General features: G+C 41.6%; 1 protein-coding gene across 1 annotated transcript in view; it reads right to left on the bottom strand.

Annotated features, from left to right (window-relative positions):
- LOC145396977 (putative glutamate receptor) overlaps positions 1-21,842 on the bottom strand; it is a 61,069-nt gene extending 39,227 nt beyond the window's left edge. The window contains exons 1-4 of the mRNA XM_080270207.1: positions 21,683-21,842; positions 20,774-21,097; positions 15,979-16,136; positions 1,258-1,409 (exon numbers count right to left, since the gene is read on the bottom strand). Of these exons, the coding sequence (XP_080126333.1) occupies positions 1,258-1,409; positions 15,979-16,136; positions 20,774-21,097; positions 21,683-21,842 (794 nt within the window). The remainder of the gene's footprint in view (positions 1-1,257; positions 1,410-15,978; positions 16,137-20,773; positions 21,098-21,682) is intronic.
- Positions 21,843-26,706: the final 4,864 nt, after the last annotated feature.

Raw genomic sequence — 26,706 nt, 5'->3', positions numbered from 1 at the left:
CCTACCTTTCTCACTCCTTCCACCCCTACCTATCTATCGCTCTGCCTACCTACTTTCCTTCTTCTCCCCTACTTATCTGCCTTCCTACCTACCTATACCTTCCTTCCTAACTACGTCCCTGTCTATCTACCTACCTTTTGCCTACCTACCTATTACCTACCTACCAACCTACCTACCTATTTACCTTTTTCTCTTCCACTTAGCTGCCTACCTACCTACCTATAAACATTCCTGTCTACCTCCTTCCTTTACTCCGTACCTTCCTACTTCCCTGTCTTCCTAGCAGTCTACCTACCTATCCAACTACCTATATAATTACCTCCCTCCTTATAACCTCCCTTCTTAGTTCCACCACTTAATGAAGTATGAAAATATGCGCGCATTTGTTTATTTATTCATTTACTTTTGCACTTTGCCTAGTTTCAGCTCTTTCCAGTGAAAATAATTTTATGCTTGTACACCTGAACATAAAGAAGTTTCCTCTATGCCCTTGTCCACTGGGGGTTACTGTGATGCTGGAAGTGATTTGTGAATGTTGACCACTACGACGAGACACGCTGTCATATTGAGAGGACTGATTTGACAAGTTAAGCGTAAAATTTTGTCCATATTTGTGGCCTTTGGAGAACAAGTGAACGAACGAATGGGAAGACGAACTGAGGGAAAAGTCTGATGAGTGGTGATGAGTTTTGCAAAAGCATGTTTGACATGATTATGGTTGCAACACCCTGGTGAGGGAGGGTAGAATGGAAAGTGCACACGAAGGAGGGTTCATCTCTACATCGCTTCAGGGCTTGATCAGAAAGAATAAAATTTATTAATTCATGTGACTGTAAGTATGTGTTTCATTCTAAATATATTATTTTACAATTAAAATACCAGTGAATTTGAAATCCAAGAAGTATAAGTGGCTGAGTGAGAGTTGTGTAATTAAGAAACTTCTGTTTTACTATTAAACCTTGGAGGGCTCCCTGTCTGTTACACTCTGCTTAAGGCGAGGCGGTTATACCTGCCAAAGAGAAATTGCTCGATGTTTAGGGATCAGATCAGTGGTAAGTAGGTAGGCATCCTCCTATCACAATTTCTCACATAATTTTGTTGAACATGCCCTCTTTCGGGTTATGTGTTATATGTCTTCAGTCAGAGTCTTTAGATTTTCCACAATGATTCATGGCTTCCTTAAGGTCCTGACAAAGTCAGAAAATGTGTGATAATTGTGCAATTGTCTCAAAAACAAATTACATGAAACATTCATACCTCTGGGCAGAGCATCGACCCATGCAATAGAGAAGTGGCCCGCTGAGCAGAAGTCCCATCGCCAAGGCGAACCATGTGTACTGTGTGAAGGGCCACAAGACAGCCTGCCAGCGTGGCTCTGGTGGGGGCACCCTCAGCATGATACAGTTCACCTATAAGCATCAACGTACACAGTACATACCGTATATATATATATATATATATATATATATATATATATATATATATATATATATATATATATATCACACATAGTTACAGTATCATATCACTATGTAGTTTTATCAGAGATAAGAGTTGTGTATAGGAAGCACGAGTATCCTCTAATTCTGAAGAATATCCAACTTAAACCTACATCATCTCCCGGGATTTATTTAAAAAGTTCATATTACATTTCTTGTAAAATCTGCTTCCAAAAGACTGGGTGTTCCAAGCCGACTCAGTGCGCTCTTTGCCTCTGCACAGTTGTTGACTTTATACACGGGTTTTATTCTCCCCTGTGTTGAGTACAACTATCATGTGTGGGAAGGCTTTCCTAATATGGATCTTTCAAGCTCTTCTCAACAAGGTGGAGTCAAAAGCTTTTTGTCTTATCGTCTCTTCGCCTCTTACTGGTTCCTTTCAACTTTTATCTCTTGACCGTACTGTTGCATCTTTATCTCTTTTCTTTTTATTGCTATTTCAATGGTCACTGCTCCTTTGAAATGTCTGCTTGCATCCCTACACCACTAGAGCAGACATGTAGAAACCGTCTAGCAACAAACTTTCATCCCTTTTCTATACAGTTCTTTAATGCAAGAATTAACCGTTGCTTCTAGTCCTTTATGTATGCAGCAAGACAGTCATCTCTGGAGCTGTCTTCCTCTGTCTATTTCGTACTGCCTATATCCTTCAGTCTTTCGAACGCATTGTGTCCAGACATCAAGATCTTGAATTTAGGTCTCTGCTATCATGTTTCTGTTTTTTCTTGGAAGGAACAGTCTTGCGGGCTTCTGATCTTTGGTTTCTACTTCCTTAATAATAAAAACTAAAAATAAGGAAGAAGGTGAAGTACCCTGCGTAGAAACTGGAGGAAGATCTCAATGAAATAACGACAGAGAACTTAGGTAAGCACAGTGTAAGTTAGCATAATGGAGATATAAGGAGAATGTTAAAGGAGGTGTGTGTGTGTGTGTGTGTGTGTGTGTGTGTGTGTGTGTGTGTGTGTGTGTGTGTGTGTGTGTGTGTGTGTGAGTGTGTGTGTGTGTGTGTGTGTGTGTGTGTGTGTGTGTGCAATGGCAAGATGGTGGATTTACAGGCACCTTGGTGGAGTGAAGATATGAATGTAGGGGTGGATGTAAGGAAAGAGGCATAATTAGAAGGAATGGCTAAAGAAGTGCAGGTAATAAAGTTGCAGACAGACAGAAAGGAAACGGGAATGTAAAATGGCTGAAAGCGTAAAGAAAGTCTTATTTGAGCATGCGTGTGCTAATATTACTTTGGGAAAAATAAAGAAAATTTGCAGAATGTTTTTCATCAGCAGAAATACAGAAAGCGGTACTAAAAGATCTTGGTCTTCTTTGAGGCCTGTAAAGGGTAATTAAGATCAACGTCATTGGCTAGTTATAGTGGATTGTGTTTTGTATGCTGTACAAAAATCATGAAATGACTAACAACAAAGAGCATTGTCCTCACATCACACCATCAGCCTCCCAAATTCTGACCTATGCATTCTGCCAGCAGGCACCCTTCTAAGCTCATCCAACTCTTTCTAGATGGTTTCAGCAAAATGCAACCACCATTTTTACCTAAACTATCTGCAGTACACATGAGCAAAGCATTTGATATAGTATCATACTATCTCAAGAAGCAAACTTTTAGTTACAAACATTAAAGACACCAATAAGAAATGACTGGTCAACTTCCTCTCAGACTGATAAACCTAAATGTTCTACCAAAATCAGAAGACTAGAATCTGAGTCCCACTGGGCTCCGTCCTTCCACCCTTACTTATCAGTCTTTCCCGAACGACCTGTCAACTCATCATCCTCCAGTATCACTACTGTCCAATGCCGATGGCAGGGCAATGCATTCGCTACACTCTCAACTCAACAAACATGAGGGAAACTCCAGTATTTCCTAAAAGAGAGTTTGCAAATCGTCTGACATATACTGCTGTGAGTAGCTGCAAAATATAAAAAAATGAAAACTTGATTATTCCTTATGAAAACTTTTTTTTTTCTTTAATGGGTCCGAGTCTAGGCATAGGCTTCACAGCCTGCTCCCAAGGCCCAATAGTCCTCCTGCATACCATACACCTCCACATGTCACCACTTCGGAGCTAAAGCCCACCGTTCATACTGAATACATGCTTGGGCTGTCTCATACAGGACTGGCGTATTGGTATTAGCGTGGATATTTCTGTGACATGGCGGTGGGTCCTCTGGTTGATCAGTAAAGTCTGCTTTAATGAAATTCAAATCCTTAAACTGTTCCCTGTCCCAGCCGGGATTTGAATCTGGGTCCATTAGGACTGCAGGTCACCTCTCTACCAATTTAGCCATCGCCTTACAAGGCTGTCGTCAAATTTCGCCCATAAAATTGTCAAAACTAGACTAAAACACGATGAACGAAAGAGGTTGTCTGATGAAAAATTGCTGGTAAATTGAATTAGCAGCAGTGGCAGATAGTTTGTGTTGCTCTAAATAAAAAAATGTGATTGAGAGCACAACAGACTTTCAACCGAGGGGGACATGGAAGGCCCTAATGATCGCTGAGCGTGGAAGTGGAAGAGCTAATTTGTCACAGTGCATATTAATTTGTTGCTCAAACACTCTCATGCAAGTGGTTTCCTCCTGAGTTGGCTATGGAATGCCAGTTTTACCTTTCTCTTTCATTTTCATTAAATTCAACTTGCCCTTCATATGTATCGAACAGCTGTTTGTACGATTTTTTTCGTTTTTATTTCCTTGACAAGCCTTGAAATAAATATCTCGCCTAGGTTGCTGTAAGTGTTTTTAGACTGTTAGACTTTCTGAGTGCTCGTGCACTCAGGCCGTCCACGTGTGGATGTCTTTATCTGGTATAATAGACAAATGGATTGTAAAGTATTAAGTGGTGAATGATCGAAAATAATATTCTTTAAAACGAAAGGGGGGAAGTTAGAGGTTAGATCAGGTGACTGAAAAGAATGGATGGTAGTGTTTCTGGAAACAGATGACCCACTAGAGTGACTCCAACATTCCAACCAGTTGCTGAGTTTAGCAAGAGAACGAGATGTTGAGAGCTTTGTGAAATGTATAAAATGATTGTCATTTAGGAGTGCGTAAGACCCGTGTGTTGTTACTGCCAACCTAGCAAGGCGATAAAGTAATCGCCTGCTACTGTGTCTATGTCTGTGTGTCCGTGTGTGTGTCTACCTGTTAACAAGATCTCAAAATCAAGATGGCAAACTTATTACCTAAACATTACTATATATAGCTGTATAATTTTATCAGGCCCTCTACGCTTCTTCAAAACCCAGCGTATTTGACAACATATCCACTTAGTTGACCAGCCATAACCTCATCCTTACCACCGAAGTTACCATTTAGGTTGATTTCAACGTCTATAATGTAGAATGGTTATTGCATGCTGCCAGGACTTATGATACTGGTCTAGAATGTGAGCTGTTTGCGGAGTCGTTTAATCCCATGCAGCTGGTAAAACAACCAACAAGAACACCAGATAATCCTGACCATAGAACCTATTTCTTGAACCTATTCCTGACAAATGACCCAGATGAATACTGTCACCACTTGGGTCCTCCGACCACAGTCTCATCAAAGTCTCATTAGTCAGTTGTTGTCCCAAACCTACCCATTCTGAACCAGTCAGTGTGACCAAATGACACTTTGATAGGCCAGACTGGGATGGTTTTAGAAATTATTTTGCTGATATTCAGTGGCAGTCTTTCTCCTCCGCTGACATCATATCCACCCAGTCCCACATTAATGACTTAATACAAACTGGTAAGGAATCGTTCATACTCAGTCAATTTACCAAAAGATCAGACTCCCCAAAATAGTCTGACAGAAAAGCGACCCCAAAGTCCTTTGTGTATAACTTTAACTTAAAATCAAAAGCATCTGAATCTCTGTCAGTTTAAAAATGATAGAAACCATGCAAAACCAGTAATAAATCTCGCTGTGGCGGGGGGGACACAATCTGGCCGCACTATGGGGTGGTACTACTACTCTGTGGCCAGGTTGTGTTAGGAAGAATACTGCCACCGTATTCCCTGCATGTCGTAAAAGGCGACTAAAAGGGGCGGGGTGAGGGGACTAGGGACCCCCTCCTCTGTTTTTTAGTTCCTAAAAAGAGACAGGCCAGAGAAAGGGATGGGGGATGGAGTTATCCTCGTACCCTGAATATTGGGTCTATGAATGTGCGTGGATGTAGTACGATTGAGGCTAAAAGGGAGGAGATTGGGAGAATGTTTGTGAGAAGAAAGTTGGATGTGTTAGCTTTGAGTGAAACGAAGATGAAAGGGAAGGGTGAGTCTATGTTTGGAAGTGTGACTGGAAGATTGTCAGGTGTTGATAGAGGAAGGGCAAGAGAAGGTGTGGCCTTGTTAGTGAGCCCGCAAGTTCAGCAGTGTGTGATTGAATGGAAGGAGGTGTCATCGAGACTGATGTGGGTGAAAGCGAAATTTGAACGTGAGTTGTGGGTGTTTGTGAGTGCATATGGGCCTGGTAGTGAAAGGGATGAAGAAGAGAGGGAGTCTTTCTGGAATGATGTTGATGAGTGTCTGCAGAGTTTTGGAGCGAATGTGAATGTGGTAATGATGGGAGATCTGAATGCTAGAGTGGGTTATGTAGCAGTTGAAGGTGTACTTGGTATGCATGGTGTACCTGGAAGAAATGAAAATGGGGAACGAATGATAGGGATGTGTGTTGAGAGAGAGACGGTGATTGGAAATACCCTGTTTGAGAAGAAAGATATTTATAAGTATCCATGGGTGAGACAGGAGGGTGGAAGGGTTGTTGATAGAGCTTTGATGGACTATGTGGTTGTGTCTAGGAATGAAATAGGAAGATTGTTGGATGTGAGAGTTCTGAGAGGGGAGGGTGGAGGTATGTCTGACCACTACCTGGTGGAGGGAAAGTTAAGAATACTTAAGAGATGGGCGAGAGCTAGGAGGGTTAGATATGGCAGGGAGGTTCTGAAAGTGAGTCAGTTGGATAAAAGAGAGAAAAAGATAGAGTACCAGGAGAAATTGAAAGATGAGTGGAATGTAGTGAAAGATCAGGGAAATGGCAGTGTGGAGGAGGAATGGCAGTTGTTTAAGAGCGCTGTTGTGGGGCATGCAGAAGTGTGTGGTGTGAGACGTGTGGGTTGTGGTGTAAGAAAAGAAAGTGAATGGTGGTGCGAGGAAGTAAGTATGGCTGTGGCTGAGAAGAGACGTGCATATGAAGTGTGGCTGCAGAGGAAGGATGAGACGTCATATGAAAGGTATAAGGAAAAGAGGAATAGGGCGAGAAGGGCTGTGCGTGATGCTAAAGTGGCAGCAGATGAGAGGTGGGGTAGGCGACTGACAGAGAATTTTCAACAGAATAAGAAAATGTTTTGGAAGGAGGTGAAAAGAGTGCGAAAAGGAGAGTCTGGGAAGGAAGAATGAGTAAAAGCAGAGGATGGAAGGATGTTAAGTGAGATGGATGCAGTAAGGAAGAGATGGGCAGAGTATTTTGGAAGATTATTAAATGTAGAGGAGGAAAGGGTGGCTGAGATTGTGGCGGATGGAAGGGTGCAAGGAATAAATGTGTTAGGAGAGTTGAATGATTCTTTGATCACAAAGGAGAAAGTGGAGAAGGCAGTAAAGGAGATGAAAACAGGGAAAGCTGCAGGTATGGATGGGTGTGCTGTGGAATGCCTGAAGGGTGGTGGAGTGAACTATTGTTGACTGGTTAGTAAGATTGTTGAATGTGTGCTTTGTGAAAGGTATGGTGCCAGTTGACTGGGCAAGTGCTTGTGTGGTCCCGTTGTATAAAGGCAAGGGTGATAAGTATGAATGTACTAGCTTTAGGGGTATAAGTCTGTTGAGTGTTGTAGGTAAGGTTTATTGTAGAGTGTTAATTATGAGAGTTAGAGAGGGTACAGAGGGAGTGATTGGTGATGAGCAGTGTGACTTTAGGAGAGGGAGGGAATGCATGGATCAGGTGTTTGCTGTGAGACAAGTGTGTGAAAAGTATTTAGCAAAAGGTAAGAATGTCTTTTGGGCATTCATGGATTTAGAGAAAGCATATGATAGACCTGATAGGGAGGCTTTGTGGACTGTTTTAAGATTGTATGGACTTGATGGTAGGTTACTAAAAGGAGTGAAAAGTTTTTGTGTAAATAGTAGAGCGTGTGTAAGAGTGGGGAATGCTGTGAGTGATTGGTTTCTCGTGAGAGTGGGGCTGCGACAGAGATGTGTGATGTCGCCTTGGTTGTTTAATATTTACATGGATGGTGCTGTAAAGGAGGTGAATGCAAGAGTTTTATGTGGAGGTCTGAGTCTGGTGAATGTTGATTGTGGAGAGTGGAATCTGAAGCAGCTGCTGTTTGTAGATGATACTGCACTGGTGGCTGATTCAGAGAAGAGATTGAGACAGTTGGTAGAGGAGTTTGGAAGGGTGTGTGAAAGGAGGAAATTGAAAGTAAATGAGAATAAGAGTAAAGTGATGAAGTGTACGAGGTTGGTAGATAGTAGGGGGATGAATATAGTTTTGAATGGCGAGTTGCTTGAGGAGGTAGAATGTTTTTAAATATCTAGGGTCACATGTTGCTGTGGATGGAAGAATAGATGCAGAAGTGAAGTTTAGAATAAATGAAGTAGGAAAGGTGCTGGGAGGAAAGAAAAAAGTGTTTGAATGTCGTTCGCTTAGAATGGATGTAAAGAGAAGGCTGTATGAGGGTGTTGTGGTACCGACTGCGTTATATGGGGCTGAAACATGGAATATGGGTGTAGCAGAGAGGAAAAGTTTGAATGCAATGGAGATGAGGTGTCTGAGGAGTATGTGTGGAGTGACGCGTATGGATCAAGTGCGAAATGATGAAGTGTGAAGGAGAACTGGAGTTGTTCGGGAGATGGCTGGTAGAGTTGAGCAGAGGGTGTTGCGATGGTTTGGGCATATGGAGAGAATGGATAATGAGCGATTGGTGAAAAAGATAACTAGACCTGATGTGAGAGGTGTAAGGCTGAGATGAAGACCACGAATAGGATGGATGGACAGTGTGAAGAGAGCGTTGGATGCGAGAGGGATGTCTGTTGAGCAAGGAAGAGTGGCTGTGCATGACAGAAATAAATGGAGAGAAACTGTGAATGAATAAGTGATGACACAGCCCTGAGGGGATACTCTCCCGCACTAAGCATCCAAATTATTAAATAGTCCTATTGACAGTAGAATATTCTGGTCAAGTCTCAGATAAGTCAACACCCATTCCCCCACTGAAAACTTCAAATGGAAACACTATAAATGATCTGAGTAGAAATGCGAACATCCGTGGCAGTCCGTTTGAAAGAAATTCAACCTTTGAGAAAGTCAGTCAGAACTTACTTTTAACCTTGACCTTCCCGAAACTGTTCCAAGTTAACATACGCAAAATCAATGCTAGACACTTTACCAACCTACAGAGCTAAAGGTCCAGATGGAATTCCTCCAATCGTTTTGAAAAAAGTGTTCCCCAGAACTCTAACCTGTTACAGCAAATTTATTCAGGCTATGCATACATACTTTTCCATTCGCTAGTTCATGGAAAGAAGCCAATATCCACTCACTTCCGAAGAAAGGATGTTCCTTTGGCCCCTCTGATTACTGGGCTATAGTTATCACATCTTCTCTGGGTAAAGAATTTGAAATAGTAATTACTACTGTAAGCACATCGTGTAACAACAACTTAATTAGTGACAGACAGAATGGGTTTCGTCACGAAAGATCCGCTGTAGATATACTAAATCTCTTGGCTCATACCATCCATCAGTCAACTGACCAGCATGGAGGAACCCAAGCAGTAGCCCTTGATACTTCTGAAGCTTTTGATGGAATCTGGTACCGTTACCTGCTGTCCAAACTCCCCTGCTATGGCCTATCATCTTTTGTTCCAATAATTTCCTCATATCCCTCCGACAGAATGATAGGAGTAAAAGTAGATGATGTATAGTCTAATTTCCGCTCGATTAATGCCGGCATGCCACAATAATCAGTCCTGGCTCCAACCCTATTCCTAATTCATCTAATGATCTCTCATCTATCACCCATAATGCCAGTCACCCATAATGCCAGTCACTCATATGCAGATGACTCAACGCTTCACAGTTCCTTCACATTTAAACACCCATTCACGAAGTTTTATATCTCTGAACTCGCAGCTCAATACAGCAGTCTCCATAAACCAAGACTTATCTAAAATAATTGAATAGGGACAATATAACAGGGTCTCATTTCATGCTAGGGAAAAGAAATATATAAATTAAGTAACAGACAGACATTGCCTGATTCCTATTTTACCCTCAATGCTACGAATATTCCTGTCTCAAAAATTATTGAAATTCTCGGTGTTTCACTTAACAATACCCCCAGTTGGACCACTCATGTTAGAGCACTTGCTAAAGCCGTTTCAAGGAGACTTGGGTTATTTTACACAGTCCCAAAATTCTCCACCGGCGAGCAGTTAGCTATTATTCATAAGAGTCATGTTCACTCTCAGGTGGAATATTGCTCACCCTTGTGTAGTGGATGTGGAGAGGTTGAACTAAAACAATGGGACAAAATATAGAACATAGCTGTAAGAATTATTAACAGCCTTGCAATTAAAAATTAACTACCTCTCCTACAACTAAGAAGAAATGTTGCCTCCCTTGCATTATTTTACAGATGCTTTTATGGCAAATGCATAGACAAAGTTGCATCCATTGTGCCACCGCCCATGCCTTCCCCCGTGCTACACGGGCCTCTGCTAGAGCTCATGACTGGACTGTCGCACTGCCTTATTGTACAACTTCAGCCTATAAGAATTCTTTTTTTTCACCAAACTGCATCTCTCTGAAAGTCGCTTCCCCAGAATAGTCTTCGCTCATTCAGCTTAAAGCAGTTCAAGTCCAACTGTTATTTTTTTTTTAATGAATGTTGGACACCTGTAATTTGGTGTATGGATTTATTTTATAATTTTATTTGGGTTTCCTTCCTCAGTTCATCTTGGGTAAAAAAAAAAAGTATCAAAACACTGTGGGCAGTAACCCATGATATGTTTCTAGAACTCATTAGAATTTGGGAAAGCTTCCATAGTATGCTCCAACTGCCAAAGGATTACTATTTTTTTTTTAACGGACTAAAGCAAAGAGATTCTGAAACACAATGGGCGAAATCCTACTGCTTTTTTTTTATATCGTTATTTTTGCTATTGCCTGCCTAATGAGGCAATACTGTAGTAACCGTACTCGCCTGCATATGTGTGTGTGTGTGTGTGTGTGTGTGTGTGTGTGTGTGTGTGTGACCAAAAAATCTCAAAATGAAGTGGGCAAATTGTATCCAAACTTTATCAGCAGTATCCCAGGATATGTGGTTTGAGCTTCCTAGATTTCGGCGACGCTGCAATGACATGCCTTCGATTGCCAGAAGATTAATTATCTAAGTTTTTAGTGATGGTGGATGATACGCATTTATTGGCGATTGCTTTGGTTGTCCTTGCAAATGTGTCAGTGGTTCAGATAAGAATGAAAATGGGGTATTTAAGTTAGCAGAGAAGAAGTGAGATTGGGAAGATGTGGTTGAATTGGAAGGAAAAGGGAAAAGACGAATACCGGGAAAAGTACAAGTGAAATTCTCGGAAAATAGCATACCAATTTTAAGAAGCATGCAGATGAGTGGGAAAGAGTACAAGCAAGCATCGAAAATTGAAAGGAAAAGAAAATGTACAAATGTTAACAAAAATGGCATTTTGATAAGGTAGACTAGGATGGTTTTTGAGACAAGGCTGACCAAAACTCCTGTATGTCTGGCAACTCATACACACCAGGAAAACTAGACGACCTTCAGTTCCCGCCACAGTGCCCTTTAAGTTGCCTATGAGAGTAAGTTAGTACTGCTTGCTCATGCACCTCTACCTTCAATTTTTGTTTGTTAACTTGGCACTACAGTTCCTACACCAATACACCCAGATGGCTCCTAGTAACCTCAGTGCCGAAGAAAAGGCTCGGATTTTGGCCCAGAGGGCCAAAAATGTGTCAACAAAGGATATAGCAACCTGCGACACTTCATCTGTTCCACGCTTCATCCACGAGATCACAAATATGTTGTGCATGGACATGGACATAAAATACTTCAGGAACCTTGCTGACTCCATGTCAGGCACCTGAAAAGGGTCATAAATGCGAAGGGGACATCCCCTTTCCACTAATGCACTCTCAAAAGCACTCTCAAAGGCAGCTCAACCAGCACTGAGGTGGGAATCGAAGATCGTCTTGTTTTCCTGGTGTGTCTCTGAATCACCAAACATGGTAGTTTTGGTTGGTTGCGAAACTACGCTGCAAACCACAAAAACTTAGAGCGTTTTTTTCCATTGATTTCTATGGCAGGTGCTCTATACTTTTTGTGGACACTGTGTCTTGCTGGTATTCCATGACAAGTCTTTCTTTTCCAGTTACATCAGTTCTGCCCAGTCTCATATTAATGACTTAACACAAGCTGGTATGGAACTGTTCATACCAAGTCAGTATTTCACCAAAAGACTGGACTCCCCAAAATGGTTTGATAGCAACTGTGCCAGAGCAACAACCCAAGAAAAGTCATTAGCATATAACTCTTGAAATATAAAACACCCGAATGTCATTTTAAAATTGCTAGAATCTATACAAAAGCAGTAATAAATGTAGTTAAATCAAACTTTCTTCACAACCAAGCATCCAGATTATCAAACAGTCGTAATGACAACAGAATATTCTGGTTAGCCCTCAGTTCTTTCAACAATAACTTAGTCATCACTCATTCCCCCACTAAAATCTTTCGATGGTAACAGTATAAATGACCTGTGTGGTAAAGCATACATCCTTACCTATACATTTGCCAGTAATTCTACTTTAGAGGAAGTCAGCCAGAACGTCCCTGTACTAGAACGTGACTCTCCAGAAATTGTTCCACTTAAGAGACATACTAGATGTGTAAAATCCGTCCTAAACAATTTACCAACTAACAAAGCTCCAGTTTCAGATGGAATTCCAATAATTGTTTCGAAAAAGCGTTCCCTTGAACTTGTTCCTGTTCTAGCTAAATTATTCAGACTATGCATAAGAAATTCTTCATTCCCTGATTCTTGAAGAGTAGCTAATATCCACCCAGTTCCGAAGAAAGGAAGTTCCTCTGACCCTTCTGACCACAGACTAATAGCTATCACGTCTACTCTTGGTAAAGTATTTGAGACTCTACAGTAATTAAAAAGCACATAGTTAAACATTTTTAATCTATTAAATTAGCAATAGGCAGTATGGTTTTCGTCACAGAATATTCACTATTGATGTACTCAGTCTCCTGACTCATACCATCCATCAGGCACTTGACCAACATGGAGATAATCATGCAGTAGCACTTGATATTTTCTAAGCTTTGACAGAGTGTGGCATCATTCCCTGCATCCAAACTTCCTTGCTTTGTTCCTCTGATTTCTCCATATTTCAGCGACAGAAAAGTAAGAGTTAAAGTAGATAATGTATACTCCAATTTCTACTCGATTAATGCCGGAGTGCCACAAGGATCAGTTCTGGCTCTAACCCTATTCCTAATTCACATTAATGATCTCTTATCTGTCACTCATAATCCCAGCCATTCATTTGCAGATGACTCTACACCTCACAGTTCGTTCACACTTAAACACCCATTCACAGAGTTCAGTATCTCGAACTCACAACTCAGTAAAGCAATCGCCATAAATCAAGACTTATCTAGATCACTGAATGGGGACAAATAACACTGTCTCATTTAATGCTAGTAAAATAAAAAAAATATATGCAATTTACGAATAGACGGATATTGCCTGATTCCTATATTAAGAGTACGTTCAGTGCTACTATTATTCCTACCGTAAGTATTGAAATTCTCCCTGTTTTACTTAACAGTACCCTAAGCTGGACCTCTCATGTTAGATCACTTGCTAAAACTGCTTCAGAGAAACTATAATTATTGTACAGAGTCTGTAAATTCTTCACTGACGAGCAACTAGCTATAATTTACAAGAGTTATATGTGCTCTCAGCTGGAATATTGCTCACCCATGTAGAATGGATGTGTAGAGGTGGCACTAAAACTAGACAAAATTCACAAGAAGGCTGTAAGAGTTATTAACCTCTTTGCGCCCCTTGTCCCCAGTATGGGACGGAACTGGGCATTTTCAAATTTTGATAAAGAAAAGAACCCTGGGATAGGGACCGATGAGCTTCGCGACTTGAGCGAACAGACGGATGGTGGTGCACCTAGCACCCTTCCAGCAAAATCTCGCTCACATCAACTCTAGGAACTAAGAGGTTAAACAGCAATGGATCTATTAGTTTATTTAACATCTTTGTGATCCGTGTCCCCAATATGGGACGAAACTGGGAAGAGACCCCCCGGGTAGTGACCTATGAACTTCGTGACTATGAGCCGATAGGCGAAGGGTGGTGCACCTAGCACCCTTCCACCAAAATCCCATGCACAGCAACAATGGGAACTAATGGGTTAATAACTATACTATTACAAATGAAATACCTCCCTTCAAGTAAGAAGGAATGTTGCCTCCCTTGCATTATTTTATAGATACTTTTATGGCAAATGCTCAGACGAAGTTGCATCCATTGTACCACTTCTCCAAGCCTTCCCCAGTGCTACATGAGCATCTGGTAGCACTGATGCCTGGACTGTCACAGTGCCATATTGCAGAGCTTCTGCCTATCAGAATTCTATCATTCCCTGAACTGCACCTCTTTTGAACCCGCTTCCCCAGAGTGGTTTCGCCCAAACCTTCAACCAACGGCTCTTAAAGTCCAACTGTTACAGATTTCTTATGAATGGAGGACACCTGTGATCTGGTGTATGGATATTTTTAACTCATTTGTTTTTCCTATTATTGTCCTTTTTTTGTTAATATAAAACGGAATAAGAGGCATGGAAAGAACAGGAAATGAGTGAGAAGGCATTATAAACACTGGGAAGGCATACTAAAATTTTATTATAGCTGAATGTTAGCTCTATATGACTTACTTGTGCCGGATGGAAATTTTACTATACTCTTTTTACTCTAACTTGGCCTAAAATTACCATGTCTGTACCTTGAATACTGAGTTGCAACAACTGATTAACTCTAGAATATGATGCTAAGCACAAATAAGTGCTGTGGAAAGAACGTAGAGCCATGGCATTATATTTTTCTGCCACTCACCTCCATGAACCAACCTGCAGAAAGACGAAAATATGAGCCAGGATAGGATTAAAAGGGTATAATACTGTGAAATGAGATGCATTGTGTAGTAACTTAACTCCAGTCCCACATGTGCCTCTTTAACCAAGTTTCAGTTAAATTGCAAATATTCCCAGCTGAACCATGTGCTCCAACTTCCCTACTTTACTGCACTGGAGAAATTACATCAAAAGCTTTGTGAGAGAACTATGATGTATAATAATATTTATGGCTTCTGCCTTATACACTTAGGAAAACAATACAGTATACTAAAATTTGTAAGATCGGACAGATATATCACAACAAAGCTTTTTAGAACTGTTACATGATTAACTTTCAACAGCTCACATATTGCGTGGTTGTGCTTTTTTATCTGTATTTTCTTTCTTGTTTGTATTAAGGTCATATAAATGCCATAATTTGCAAGCCTTCTTTATACCCAAAAAAAAAAAAAAGATTATTTACTACCCAGGGCGAACACACTGTCTAAGAAGCTGTCATTCAGTTATGTCCTCCCATAGTATAGTGTCATTAGGTGCGAAGGCATCTCTAGTAACGTCCATGCCCTTTTGGCTCTCACTAACGATTTTCGGAAACGTCTATAGACATCCTGACACAACACACACCATACTACCCTCCTACACCACTTCACACAAACTCACCCTCCCACACCATACAACATCAAGGATGTTAACAGAAGGGTCCTGAAACTCCCGCATCTAGAATCTTGGTACTTTTTCATATTTGATACTGCCAAACGATTTTTATTAGCCTTAGGATTACTGTATCTTAATGGAGAGGTATTTATATAGCCTTCATTAACACTGATAGCATAACCTCAAAATAATTATTATCTGGAAATATCGCTTGCAGTGATCAAATAATTATCAGAATGAGGACGCTGCCTGGCATGCAGTATATTGATTATTACCACATGATTTATAGCTACCACTCAGGTGCATGGCGTGAAGGTATTGGCATTTTTTTTTTTTTTCAGTAAGTCGACGGAAAGCATTTTAAGAAAGAAAATAATCACTCTAACACATCCGAACTTGTAAAAAATGCTTACTTAAAAATTAAACTATGCATTGGAGTATCTGATCCAGAGAATGTTAGCAATTTCATAATAACAAGTCTTTCTTAGGTTGATTTAAACTTTTGGAGTGAAGTAATAATATATTAAAAGAAAAGTAACCAGTTTCAATGAGGTAAATGAAGCTGAGCAGTGACTAACAGTTTGTGGAATCATACATGATACTAGAAATAATTATAAGACAACAGACAGCAGACTAATGCTCACGTTTTGATCGAATGGAGAACTATAATGCATGATATCCATGCGGCCCTTCAGACTTGTAATAAAAAAGTTGGCGATGGCGAGGTCTGCAGCGCCACTTCCAAGCATGCCAATCAACCCAGTCCAGGTTCCATTTGGTTGATGAACCCCCCACTGCTCCCCTACAGGACAGACATCAATAATATAGCACCAGTACTTTCTGTAATATTTATTTAAACTTTTTACTTTGACGAACGTGGTAGAAAAAAAGGTACTGTAATTTTTTGTGACAAAAAAATACTGGTGGCAAAGAATCGAAGCACGAACGATTAGCGTGTACACAAACATCCTTATTTCTTACGACCTTGTACCTAATAATCTAATAACGAGGCATTCATATCGGTACTTTGCATTTTATAAGAGGTGAAAAAGATGATAGTATACACAATAAATATGATAAATTAATTCTGTAACTTAATACACCATTAAGGTATATATATTGAAAGCTTTCTCTGGCATGTTTCCTTACCAAAAAGATGAACTAAGGTTAGTGATAGTGGTGGATGGAAATGAGGATCTGAGTATATGTGCCATATTTTGTGTACCTCTCTCTCTCTCTCTCTCTCTCTCTCTCTATTCTTTAAATAATGAATTTGTTAATCCCAAGGGGCGACATGCCAAGTAAGAGGACCATGAGGCCAAGTATTATGTACATGTACAGAGGAGCTCGTACCTCGCAGGGCATGCTGTTTTGTTACACAGATATACTGGAGTTTACAATACAGGAGTTAGCATCCACCATAGTGTGGATGTCTCACGAGAATATCTAAATGACTGTCTGTGCGTAGATAATTATATATATCAGTCAGGGTCTGTCCCTTAGGCAGTAGGTCCATGACTGAGCGACATGCAAGGCAGTAATGCTGAAGATTGTGGGTGTTAGGAAGGTCACGTAGTTCGCAGGAGATGTGAGGCACGTCCCCTGCCTCAGAGACTTGGCAGACAGGACGATATCCTAGCCGAAGTCAAGCAGACACAACACTGCTTGCGAATCATAAGTCCATGTTGACGATACTTGAGAATAGATAGACTAAAGTGGTCGTAGTGTTGGATGGACACTCTCTGAGTCAACTCAGAATTCCTGGGATGGAGTGTAGGGAGAAGAGTTGCTGAATGTATCTTCATTTTGTAGCAGAGGAGAGAGGATGTAGCATCATCAAGTAGAGCAGTCCACAGCCATTTTTCGTGTGCAGGTCACCACTGTCATTAGCTGGAGAATTTTCATGAGCTGAAACTAACTGACGTAAGATTTGTTGAACTAAGTGGTGGCATGTGGGTTTTGGAGACGAGATGGCTTGAAGGGCAGACTGAGAGTCATAGATAGTTACACCTACAGCTGAGAGAGGAGACTAACTGCATGCAAGAGTCCCTGTAGCTTACAGCAGATAGAGCTAGACAAGTTTGGTAGAATGTAGCCAATCCAGCCTCCCTCTGGTGGGTCCAAATTGGGTGGATAAATGGAGCATCCGGCACTTTCATCATTTTGCATGGAATCGTTGATGTAGAGATTGCGTGTGGCAGGAACTGAGGAAGACATTCTTGCAATGGCCTCCAGAGGTAGTTGTTTTGGGAGGAGTGGTAGGTCTGCCTTGGATTAAGGAGTAAAGCAGACTTCAGGATGAGGAATCCTCTACGGGGGTGGACCATGGTCCATTTTTGCCACTGTTAAATTAATATCAAGTCTTTGTAGGATGGGCCAGGCCGTATTAATGAGGGTGTGGACGCCAGGCCGAAGTGGAGGTCGAGGAGCAGTGGGGTCAAATGGAGTTCTAATGACACTAAAATTATGACAGGCAAGATGGGGAGAGTGGAGGCATTTGTCGTTGAAGTAAGAGACACTGACATATATTCCCTCAACGAGGGTGGGCCGGGGGGTGGGGGGAGATTGAGTTCAAATTGCATGTTGAATATTCTGGTGGAAATAGGACACCCTTGGATGTATCTCATTACTTTGTACCGAAAATTTTCTGTGGGTTCTATGGATGTCATCAGGAGTTGAGTGAGAACAGGGAGTGGTAATCGACAACTGACTGTATGAATACAAAGTAAATAGTTCTGCCCACAGAGATAGAGATTCCAGTATCATTGTTGATGAGCCAACTGAGGCAAATGAAACGCTGCTGCATCTGAGCTAGGAAGTCTCAGACGATGGGGTGAACACTATGTCTCTCAAGTATGGTTGGGGTGCACCTAGGCAGAGGTACTGCATGCTCAGGAGGATGGCACTATTTCCTACAGTGAATTCTGAAAGCGTTCCTGGGTTGCAGGATGAGAAAATTATACTTTCTTTTGTGGATAGGATGAGGCCACAAGTGGAAGACGACTGATAGAATGACTGAAGGAAACAATGAAGATCTTCTGAAGAGCTGGAGTGGCTGCAGATATCATCAGTGTAACAGGTGACAGTGGTTCCGGAAATGTTAGGAAGAAAAGAGAGTAGCCGGTGCATAAGGGTATTAAAAAGAAACAGGCTTAGAACACCACCTTGCGGAGTGCTGATTTCGAAGACCTTGGAGGAGCTACACATGCCCTTAAAAAGGACACACAAAGTTCTGATACGCTGGTAACCCAATATCCATATCAAGAGGTTTCCTTGGACACCAGATTCCACAAACTGATCGAGGATTATATTACTGTATCTGTTTGGAACATCAATGGCAAGATCAATGAATGCTACAACACTTGTGGGGCAGAGGAGGGTATAAAGTTCCATTAGACAGTGGTGTGTACTTCTTTGTAGCAGACACCATACAATCTGGGTGAGAGTTTGTCCTCCAGCCAAAACATGAGACCGGTAAGGAAGATGCCTTCAAGCACCTAGCTGAAGCAGGAAGTGAGGGAAATAGGTCTGAATTTCTCAGCACCAGGTACTGGAATGGGCACAATCATGTTGGAGGTCCAGGCATCAGGCACATATCCCTTACAGATGCAAAAATTGCAGAGTTGTAGTAGGGGGCTGCCAGGGACTTTCAGGAGTAAACAAAGGACAGGGTAAGTGATGCCATCATCTCCAGGAACTGATGCCTTACTCCTAATTAGAGCACGTCACAATTCACCTTCAGTTATCAGCATGTCATCATCTTCTATCTTAAGTAATGCAGCCATCATACAGAGAATGCGGACATCTTGCTGTGAGAAGAGTACATCTTGAATGTATGAGGAAAGGTTGCAGGCTTGTGATTGTTCGGACCATGTATAAATAAAATCTTAAGTGTACTCAGCTGGGCTATGGTGGAGAGAGGTGGAAGTTTTTTTCCTGACAGCCTGGTTTATTTGATGCCACATGGATTCACCACACGGCTGATGGTTGATGTTATTTGTGAACTTCCACCAGGATTCAGTATGGACGCATTGCTGGAGGACAATTAGGTCATCTCTTGACATTTGGTACTGGTGTAGAAGGTCAGATGCTGGTTGCCTTTGGAAAGAGAGACCACCTTCCACCACCTTCCTATCTGCATGGGGGATGTGTTGATCATGTGTCCAAGTATGAGTTCAGGTGACTTTTAATGCATGATCTTACAACATAGCAGCTGTGGAAGTCATAGGTGGAGTTTACCAGGGAGGAATATAAGTATCTGGTGACTGTAAATCAAATGTGGGGAGGAGGCTGCAAATATATGAGCTGTACGAGTATTTAGGGCAGTACTTAGGAGGTATGGTAATGCGGGTGTGAGTGTGAGGAAGGGAAGGCCCAGCAGGGAGGGAATAGTGAAGGATGAGGGCAATGTGGTCAGAGAAGAGGGTAGGGATGGAAGAACACCTGACGTGGGATGGCACTAACCTGGATGTTATGATGTGATCAAGAGTGCCTTCACGAGTGAGCATGGCACCATCAGTTTCCCAGCAAGTGAGTTGGTAGCAGCAGATGTATTCAAGAAGAGGAAGCCCATTGTGATCTGGAGTAGGAGAGAGGTCATCCAGAGGAGTATGTCGGACACCCCCACCATGCTAATTCTTATCAACCTGGTTACCTTCCCTGAGTCATTGATTTCGGATTTTTTTTTTAGCACGTTGATTTTTTGTCATCAGGTCAAGTGTTTCTGAGCTCAAATTCTTCATCACCATCGTCATTTTGTAATTTACACCTCTTAGGTGGGTGTGAGGGCAGTGATAAATCGCATGATGTTGTCATGAGTCTGCCCTTGTTGGGCTAAAAACAAGAATGGAATCCCTATTTATGCAGTACTTGGCAACTGCAGTGTGGTAGTGCTTCGCAACTACTCTGATGGCATAGAGGGAGACTCAACATTCCCATGGAAACCACTGACGCTTACTTGTGCTTGAAATTATGATGTGGAGACCCATCGCCTTACATGAGGCAATGAGCACAGCGTGGTTTAAAGTCACCTCTGTAGATCATGCCACGAATTGTAGGAGTATGGAGAGAAGGGAGATTAATTCTTCCAGGGGCAGAATAGACGTTACATGAGCGGATCCTGCCATCGCCCACCATGACGTAAAAAAGCTGAAAGGTCAAAGCATCACCTACAGAGCAGTGGAGAAGTTGATGTGGTATGGAAGAATGAATGTAACTAATGAGACCATGCCTGGCAAGATGATCTTATGAAACGTAGCCAGTAAGTGGGGGAGCCTCTTGCCCAGGTAAAGGACAGCCATGAAAAGCTTCTTGAATGAATATAACATGCGGTTGATGGTGAAATGCATAGTTCTTGAGTGCAGCAAGTTTCGAATGACTTCTGACCCCACAGCCATTCCAACAGATAACATGTAGTGGCATTCGCTTAGAGAATTTTACGTTGGGGTTTCCAGGAGTCAGGTGGGGATGAGGTAGCATGAGCACTGCTTTGTGGTGGAGTATGTGAGGGGTCCTTTGTCAATAGATTACTGATCCTCCCAAGGTGAGAGATGATAGCATCTAGCTTCTCTGTGAGGATGGCGACAGCAGTGATTATAACCTGAAGAGACTCAACAAGAGAAGCAAGTTTGCTTTTGATGCTGGTGTGCTGACTGCCCAGGCCATTGATGCGTGCCTCAGTAACATCGAACCATGCTGTAAGGACTGTGTACCGAGACATGAGAGAGGCAGTGGCTTCACGGAGGGCAAGTACTTGTGCAGAATCTGGAGTGGAAGAAGAGTCAGGTGAGGTGCAAGCGTCTGGTGTTGGTGATGGCGGTGGTGGTGGTAGTAAGTGTGGCAGCACAGCTCTGGGAGTTGTGGCAGGGCCTGATCGTTTGGTACAACCATGCCACACATCGACTCCTGGCTTATAACAATGAGGAAATGCGAGATGTCTGGTACAGGTAAGGGTGACTGTTCCAAAGCAGAAGTGGTGGCAACAGTGGTGGGTGGCGAAGCAATGTGATATGGGCTAGTCCAGGAGGCATGGCTGGCAGCACATCACACACACTTCTCTGAGACAGAGCAGTAGCATGATACAGTATATGTCCGATTCCCCAGCATTGGAGGCACCACAGCTCTTTGTCCTTCATTCTACATAACTCACAGGATGGGAGACCAGGAAGTAAACTGAAATTGACAGATGGTGAAGGAGTGTCTGGGAGATTCCAGGTGGCAACAAGCCAGTTGATGGGCGTCCCACATTGATGGAAATGACAAGTAGTGTAGAAGCCAGGGAGAGTTCTTTGGCCAAGAAAGTGTCAATGACGACAGGGTAATGGGTGTTGGGGTAGGTAGGGAACTTACAAGGCCTATCAACTGACTCTTGGACATCCAGGGAAAAGGACGGGAGCACACCACTTGTGACCCTGTCTACGATGTTCATACATCGTCTTGAGATAAAGACGAAGCAGGAGGTGGCAGCAGACACCTTGACCTCAGCTATCTGCCGATCAGGATGGAACATCTTGGTGACCTCAGATAGACAATGAAGCATAGACAGTCTGGTACTCTCTGAAGAGAAGTTTGATGTACTCAGCCCGGGGGGAAAATGCTGGAGGAACTGATGCAGGCTGGGAAGGTGAGGTGAAGGAAGAAATGATCAGGAACCTTGTGCTGAGAAGTCTCATTGCACTTAGGTGATTTTGCAGCAGATGATGGTTCACTGTTGGTATCCGAAGTGTATTCCACAGGGAGTTTGATGGAGGTGGAGCCCAGAGTGACATGGTGGGGGGATACAGGTTGATGAAGCCAAGGAGTCACCTTGACTGTGGTAGATGTCGAGCCCTGGTGTCTATAAAGGTCAAGTGGAGGCCAAACTTCTATGGACGGAATGTCAGTCACTGAGTGCCAGGTTAACTTAACCTGCCCCATCCTGGCAGATTTTTCACGAATGACCTCCCCCAATCCCGGCAGAATTTTGCCTTTTTTTTTTTTTTTTTTTTGTTAATACCTATGCTTTTTATGAGAAACATCGAAAATTCAGAGAGAAATTGCTTACCTGAGCCTCTAAATGCCTGATACAGAAGATCCTACCTTCACGTGGTACCGTATTCTCTCAAGCCAGGCTCCAGAGAAGAAGTTTTCTATGGGAGGGGTAACTATTCCAAACCACTCAGAATAGGTAGATATTTATTTATTTGTTACAAATTTATCCACACTGTCATCGACAGGGGAATCATTCTGGCCTTGAATTTCGTACGTGGCATGACATGTCTTTAGTGGCCAGGTCACTGGTAGCAGATGAGTTGTCAGGAGAATGGCGTGTGAGGGGGGGGGGAGGTCACGCGGGATAAGTCATTGTCCCCACCTGGCCTCGGGTGGAAGAAGGTGTCCCGTTTATACCTACCAAAAATCACATGCGAAATTTGAATAATGAGCAAATGACAGACCTTGCAATTGTGGCGTGTTTATATACGTCAACGGGAGTCACAGTGACAAAACGTTTGGGAGCCTATGTATGTCAACGGGACACAGTGGGTTAAAGATCAGCGAGGGTGGCAGGTCCAGAGTATTCCATATTGCCCTAATAGTGTAGCATTCAGCATTGGGAGCATCTTCACCAGTGGAATGAAGTTGTTGCATGTGCCCTGGCAGAGTAATGTAGCTATGACGATATAACATGTCATGGTTCTCACACTAAACATGCGCAGACATGAGCACTTCCAACCACATGGGACTGGCAAGGTGTATGGGTTTTTATTTAAAATATACTAACATAGTTCAAAAACCCTTAAATTCCCAGGTGTCACTAAAGATTAGGTCTTACTATAGCTCTCTTCCAAGGCTGAATGGTGGCAGCTTGCTAGAGCCTTCAAAATCAGAAGAGCTACAGTATGGCTGAATCGGTAGAGAGGCGGCCTGCAGTCCTGATGGACCCAGGTTCGAATCCTTGCTGGGACAGGGAACAGTTTAAGGATTTGAATTTCATTATAAAAAAAAAAAAAAAAAGCAGACTTTCCTGATCTACCAGATGACCCGCTGATATGTTGTAAAATTACCCCCGCTAATGCCATTACACCAGTCATGTATGAGACAACCCTAGCTTGTATTCAATATGAACGGTGGGTGTTAGCACCCAAGTGGTGACATGTGGAGGTGTAGGAGGACTATTGGGACTTGGGATACTCTGCTACCCCCGAGATATAGGCCCTGAAGTCTTTGCCCAGAGTCAGACACATAAAAAAAAAAAAAATGTACATCATCATCAGGCATTGCAAGTCCACTGCTAAGCAAAGGCCTCCCCCATCTTTTTCCACGAATTCCTGGAATCAGCCAATCTCTGCCACTACACACACACACACACACACACATATATATATATATATATATATATATATATATATATATATATATATATATATATCTATCTATATATATATATATATATATATATATATATATATATATATATATATATATATATATATATATATATATATATATATATATATATATCCCATTGGCGTCCAGTGTCCTTAGTACAGGACGGAACTGGGAATGTTCAAATTTTAATAAAGAAGGGAACCCTGGTGTCGGGACCTATGATCTTCGTGACTATGAACCACGAAGCGAAGGGCGGTACACCTAGCACCCTTCCAGGAAAATCCCTCTCATACGAAATCTGGGAGCCCCAAAACTGAGGTGCCCGTGGGGAACATTATAGCATAGAGCCAGCTAATGAGAATTAAGGTGATTTTCCAGTTCATATATATTACAGGTGACTAGTTTCGGGAAAACATAACCCATCGTCAGACCTAGAAACATTTAAGAGACACATTGCAGTTTATGTCAAATGTTAAAATATTTACATAAGAAAATATGTTACTCAAAAGAGCATATAGCAATGACTGAATTTTGTGAATACAAGTAAAATATAAAATAATTTTCATAAGTATAACAAACTCCATGAATAAAATGAGAGTGTTACCTCAGTGAGTCGGCAGCAATGACTGAAAATCGTAAACACAATCAATCCTAAGGAAAAGTATCATGAAACTTCTAAGACGTCAATAGTCCAGTGTGAAGCAAAAGAACCCAGGAAAGAATCAATGAAACATGTATCAAAAAGCTGATTCATAGCAACAAAATATTATAACCTTAATGTATACAACTTTTTGATGATTCATAATTATTTAATGAAGGCCTAAGTGTGTGAATGTACACACAGCAAAAAAACTATCGTTACAGGGGGGTCCGATGTGTTTCATACTGAACAACCTGGCTGTCTCGCTAGGATTGGTAAGCCTGACAGTGCGTGAGTTGCCAAATAGGACGAGGTAGAAATATGCATGGGAGAAGCAATGGATATAGCTTATAATAAATATGCAACAAACACACGCAGGGATACCAATGGAGGAGGCTGTTATCAAAAACCTTCATTCGTGTGTCATTTTATATCGCGCAGAAGGTGTAACGATAGTTTTTTTGTTGTGTGTACAAGGACTCGAAAATTCGCAGTTCCATTCTATCATTACTACTATGTAAAATACTGAAATTATCCATATTACAAGTGTAGCCCATATCGAAACAATGATTCCTAATCTCTGACAACGTTGGGTTAGACAGTGGCAAAGATGTTCTATGAGACAAACCATTGTGGTCGGACAAATGAATTTTGAGGTTCCTAATTGAACTCCCAGTATATCTAGCTGTACTATTGCGGATACCCGATCCTGACCCTCTTGCTGTCTGCCTGGAGTTGTCTGGCAGCCGAACTGTAGTAGGTTGTTGCGTTTTATGAATGAACTCTGGCAACGTTGGTAACCCTGCCTGTGTTTGGAGTGGGTAACATACGTTTGGTTGCATTTATGTTGGTTGATATAGGATAAATGTATACGATATTACACCTATAACCTTTAAGAATTTATTTTATGATGCTGGATCCCATTCCATATCCCCACAATTAAAAGTGTGGTTGTATTATGAAAATGCGAAAACAGTAGCCCTACCAACATACAAATGTCAGGCTTACCAAACATTGGTAGGTGGCCACAGTGAAGAACCGGAACAGAAGCGAAATATAAGGGAAAATATTTGGTAACCGAATGATGTTAATCGCAAAATATATCTGTAATACCCTTAACCCTTCGTTAGTCCTGTGGGGTATTCAGACGTGGTTAGTCCGGCGGGCTGTTACAACACCTTAATACAAAAATACATGTAGTGTTACTAACATGTAAAATATATTCATACATCCACGTCAGCATATCTCTGCAATCAGTAATGAAAAGATTGAATGCCTTGTAGATGATGTTTATTAATTTATAATAATGAAATACAATAAATTATAATATCAGTAAAAATAAAACAAATGGACTCATATCTCATTTGTCAGGTAAACACGGACAGGAAAATATATTTTGTGATTTTTAAAATCGGAATAATGGTAATATGCAAAAATAAGATAAAATAAAAAAATCTTTATCACAACATGATCTAAATGATTAGTTTGATGGGGTGACTGGACACCCCAAGGGGGAGGGGGTGTAGAGTGCCCCTCTCTCACTACATCAGAGGCAGGACTAAATCAATCCACATGCTCCCTCCCCTCACTGAATCAAGAGAGTACTGGAACGGGGAGAAATATTCGAATTACCGGCTAGGAAATATGAGCTTAAAAAAAAAAAAATGGGTGCCAAAACATCCCGCCTGACTAACGAAGGGTAAGATATACAAATAGAAAATAACAACGCAGGACATTAACTGTGGTATGGACACGTAGACGTAAGGAGTAGAAAAGGTTGGCCACCCTTCACCACCAACCAGCCCCACCTCCATCCACCCACCGACTCAGAGTTTCCTTGACCCAAGATATTGTCCCCTTCCATAAATTTACAGTCCATCAGTTTTAATTTCAAGAGCCAAGTCACTGTGATACCAAGTATTTTGAACCCATATCATACCATGTCTGGTTTTAATGATGACGGCCGAACACCTTTCTATTGTAACATGATATAAAACACGAATAAAACTCTCGTAACTGTTATTGTGATATCATAACGGTTACGGTTATAATAATAGGTGTAACAAGAGAGTGCTAGCAGTCATTACGAATACAGTTGTTATGGTAACGTGCATAAATGTCAGTCCATAGTTGTAGCTGTAAACTGGACCATCAAATTATATATGCTCATGCATCCATCCAGCCTCCCTCCTATACTACATCATTTCTACCAAAGGTCCGCTGTTACAGAGCCAAGACTCCCATTATGAAATATTGTCGAAGCATTGCCTATTGTATTTAACAAGTCCCGTAACATTTCACACATTATAGCTAATGTGATGTTAATATTAGGAAAGGCAACCTCAAGTGCCGGAAATAGTGCAGT

This window comes from Coenobita brevimanus, chromosome 40, assembly GCF_032717465.1.
Source record: "Coenobita brevimanus isolate Jiangsu-jjx chromosome 40, ASM3271746v2, whole genome shotgun sequence".
NCBI classification, from domain to species: domain Eukaryota; kingdom Metazoa; phylum Arthropoda; class Malacostraca; order Decapoda; family Coenobitidae; genus Coenobita; species Coenobita brevimanus.
Note: the sequence above shows the minus strand (reverse complement) of the source record. Positions and strands in the feature narration are given on the sequence as shown.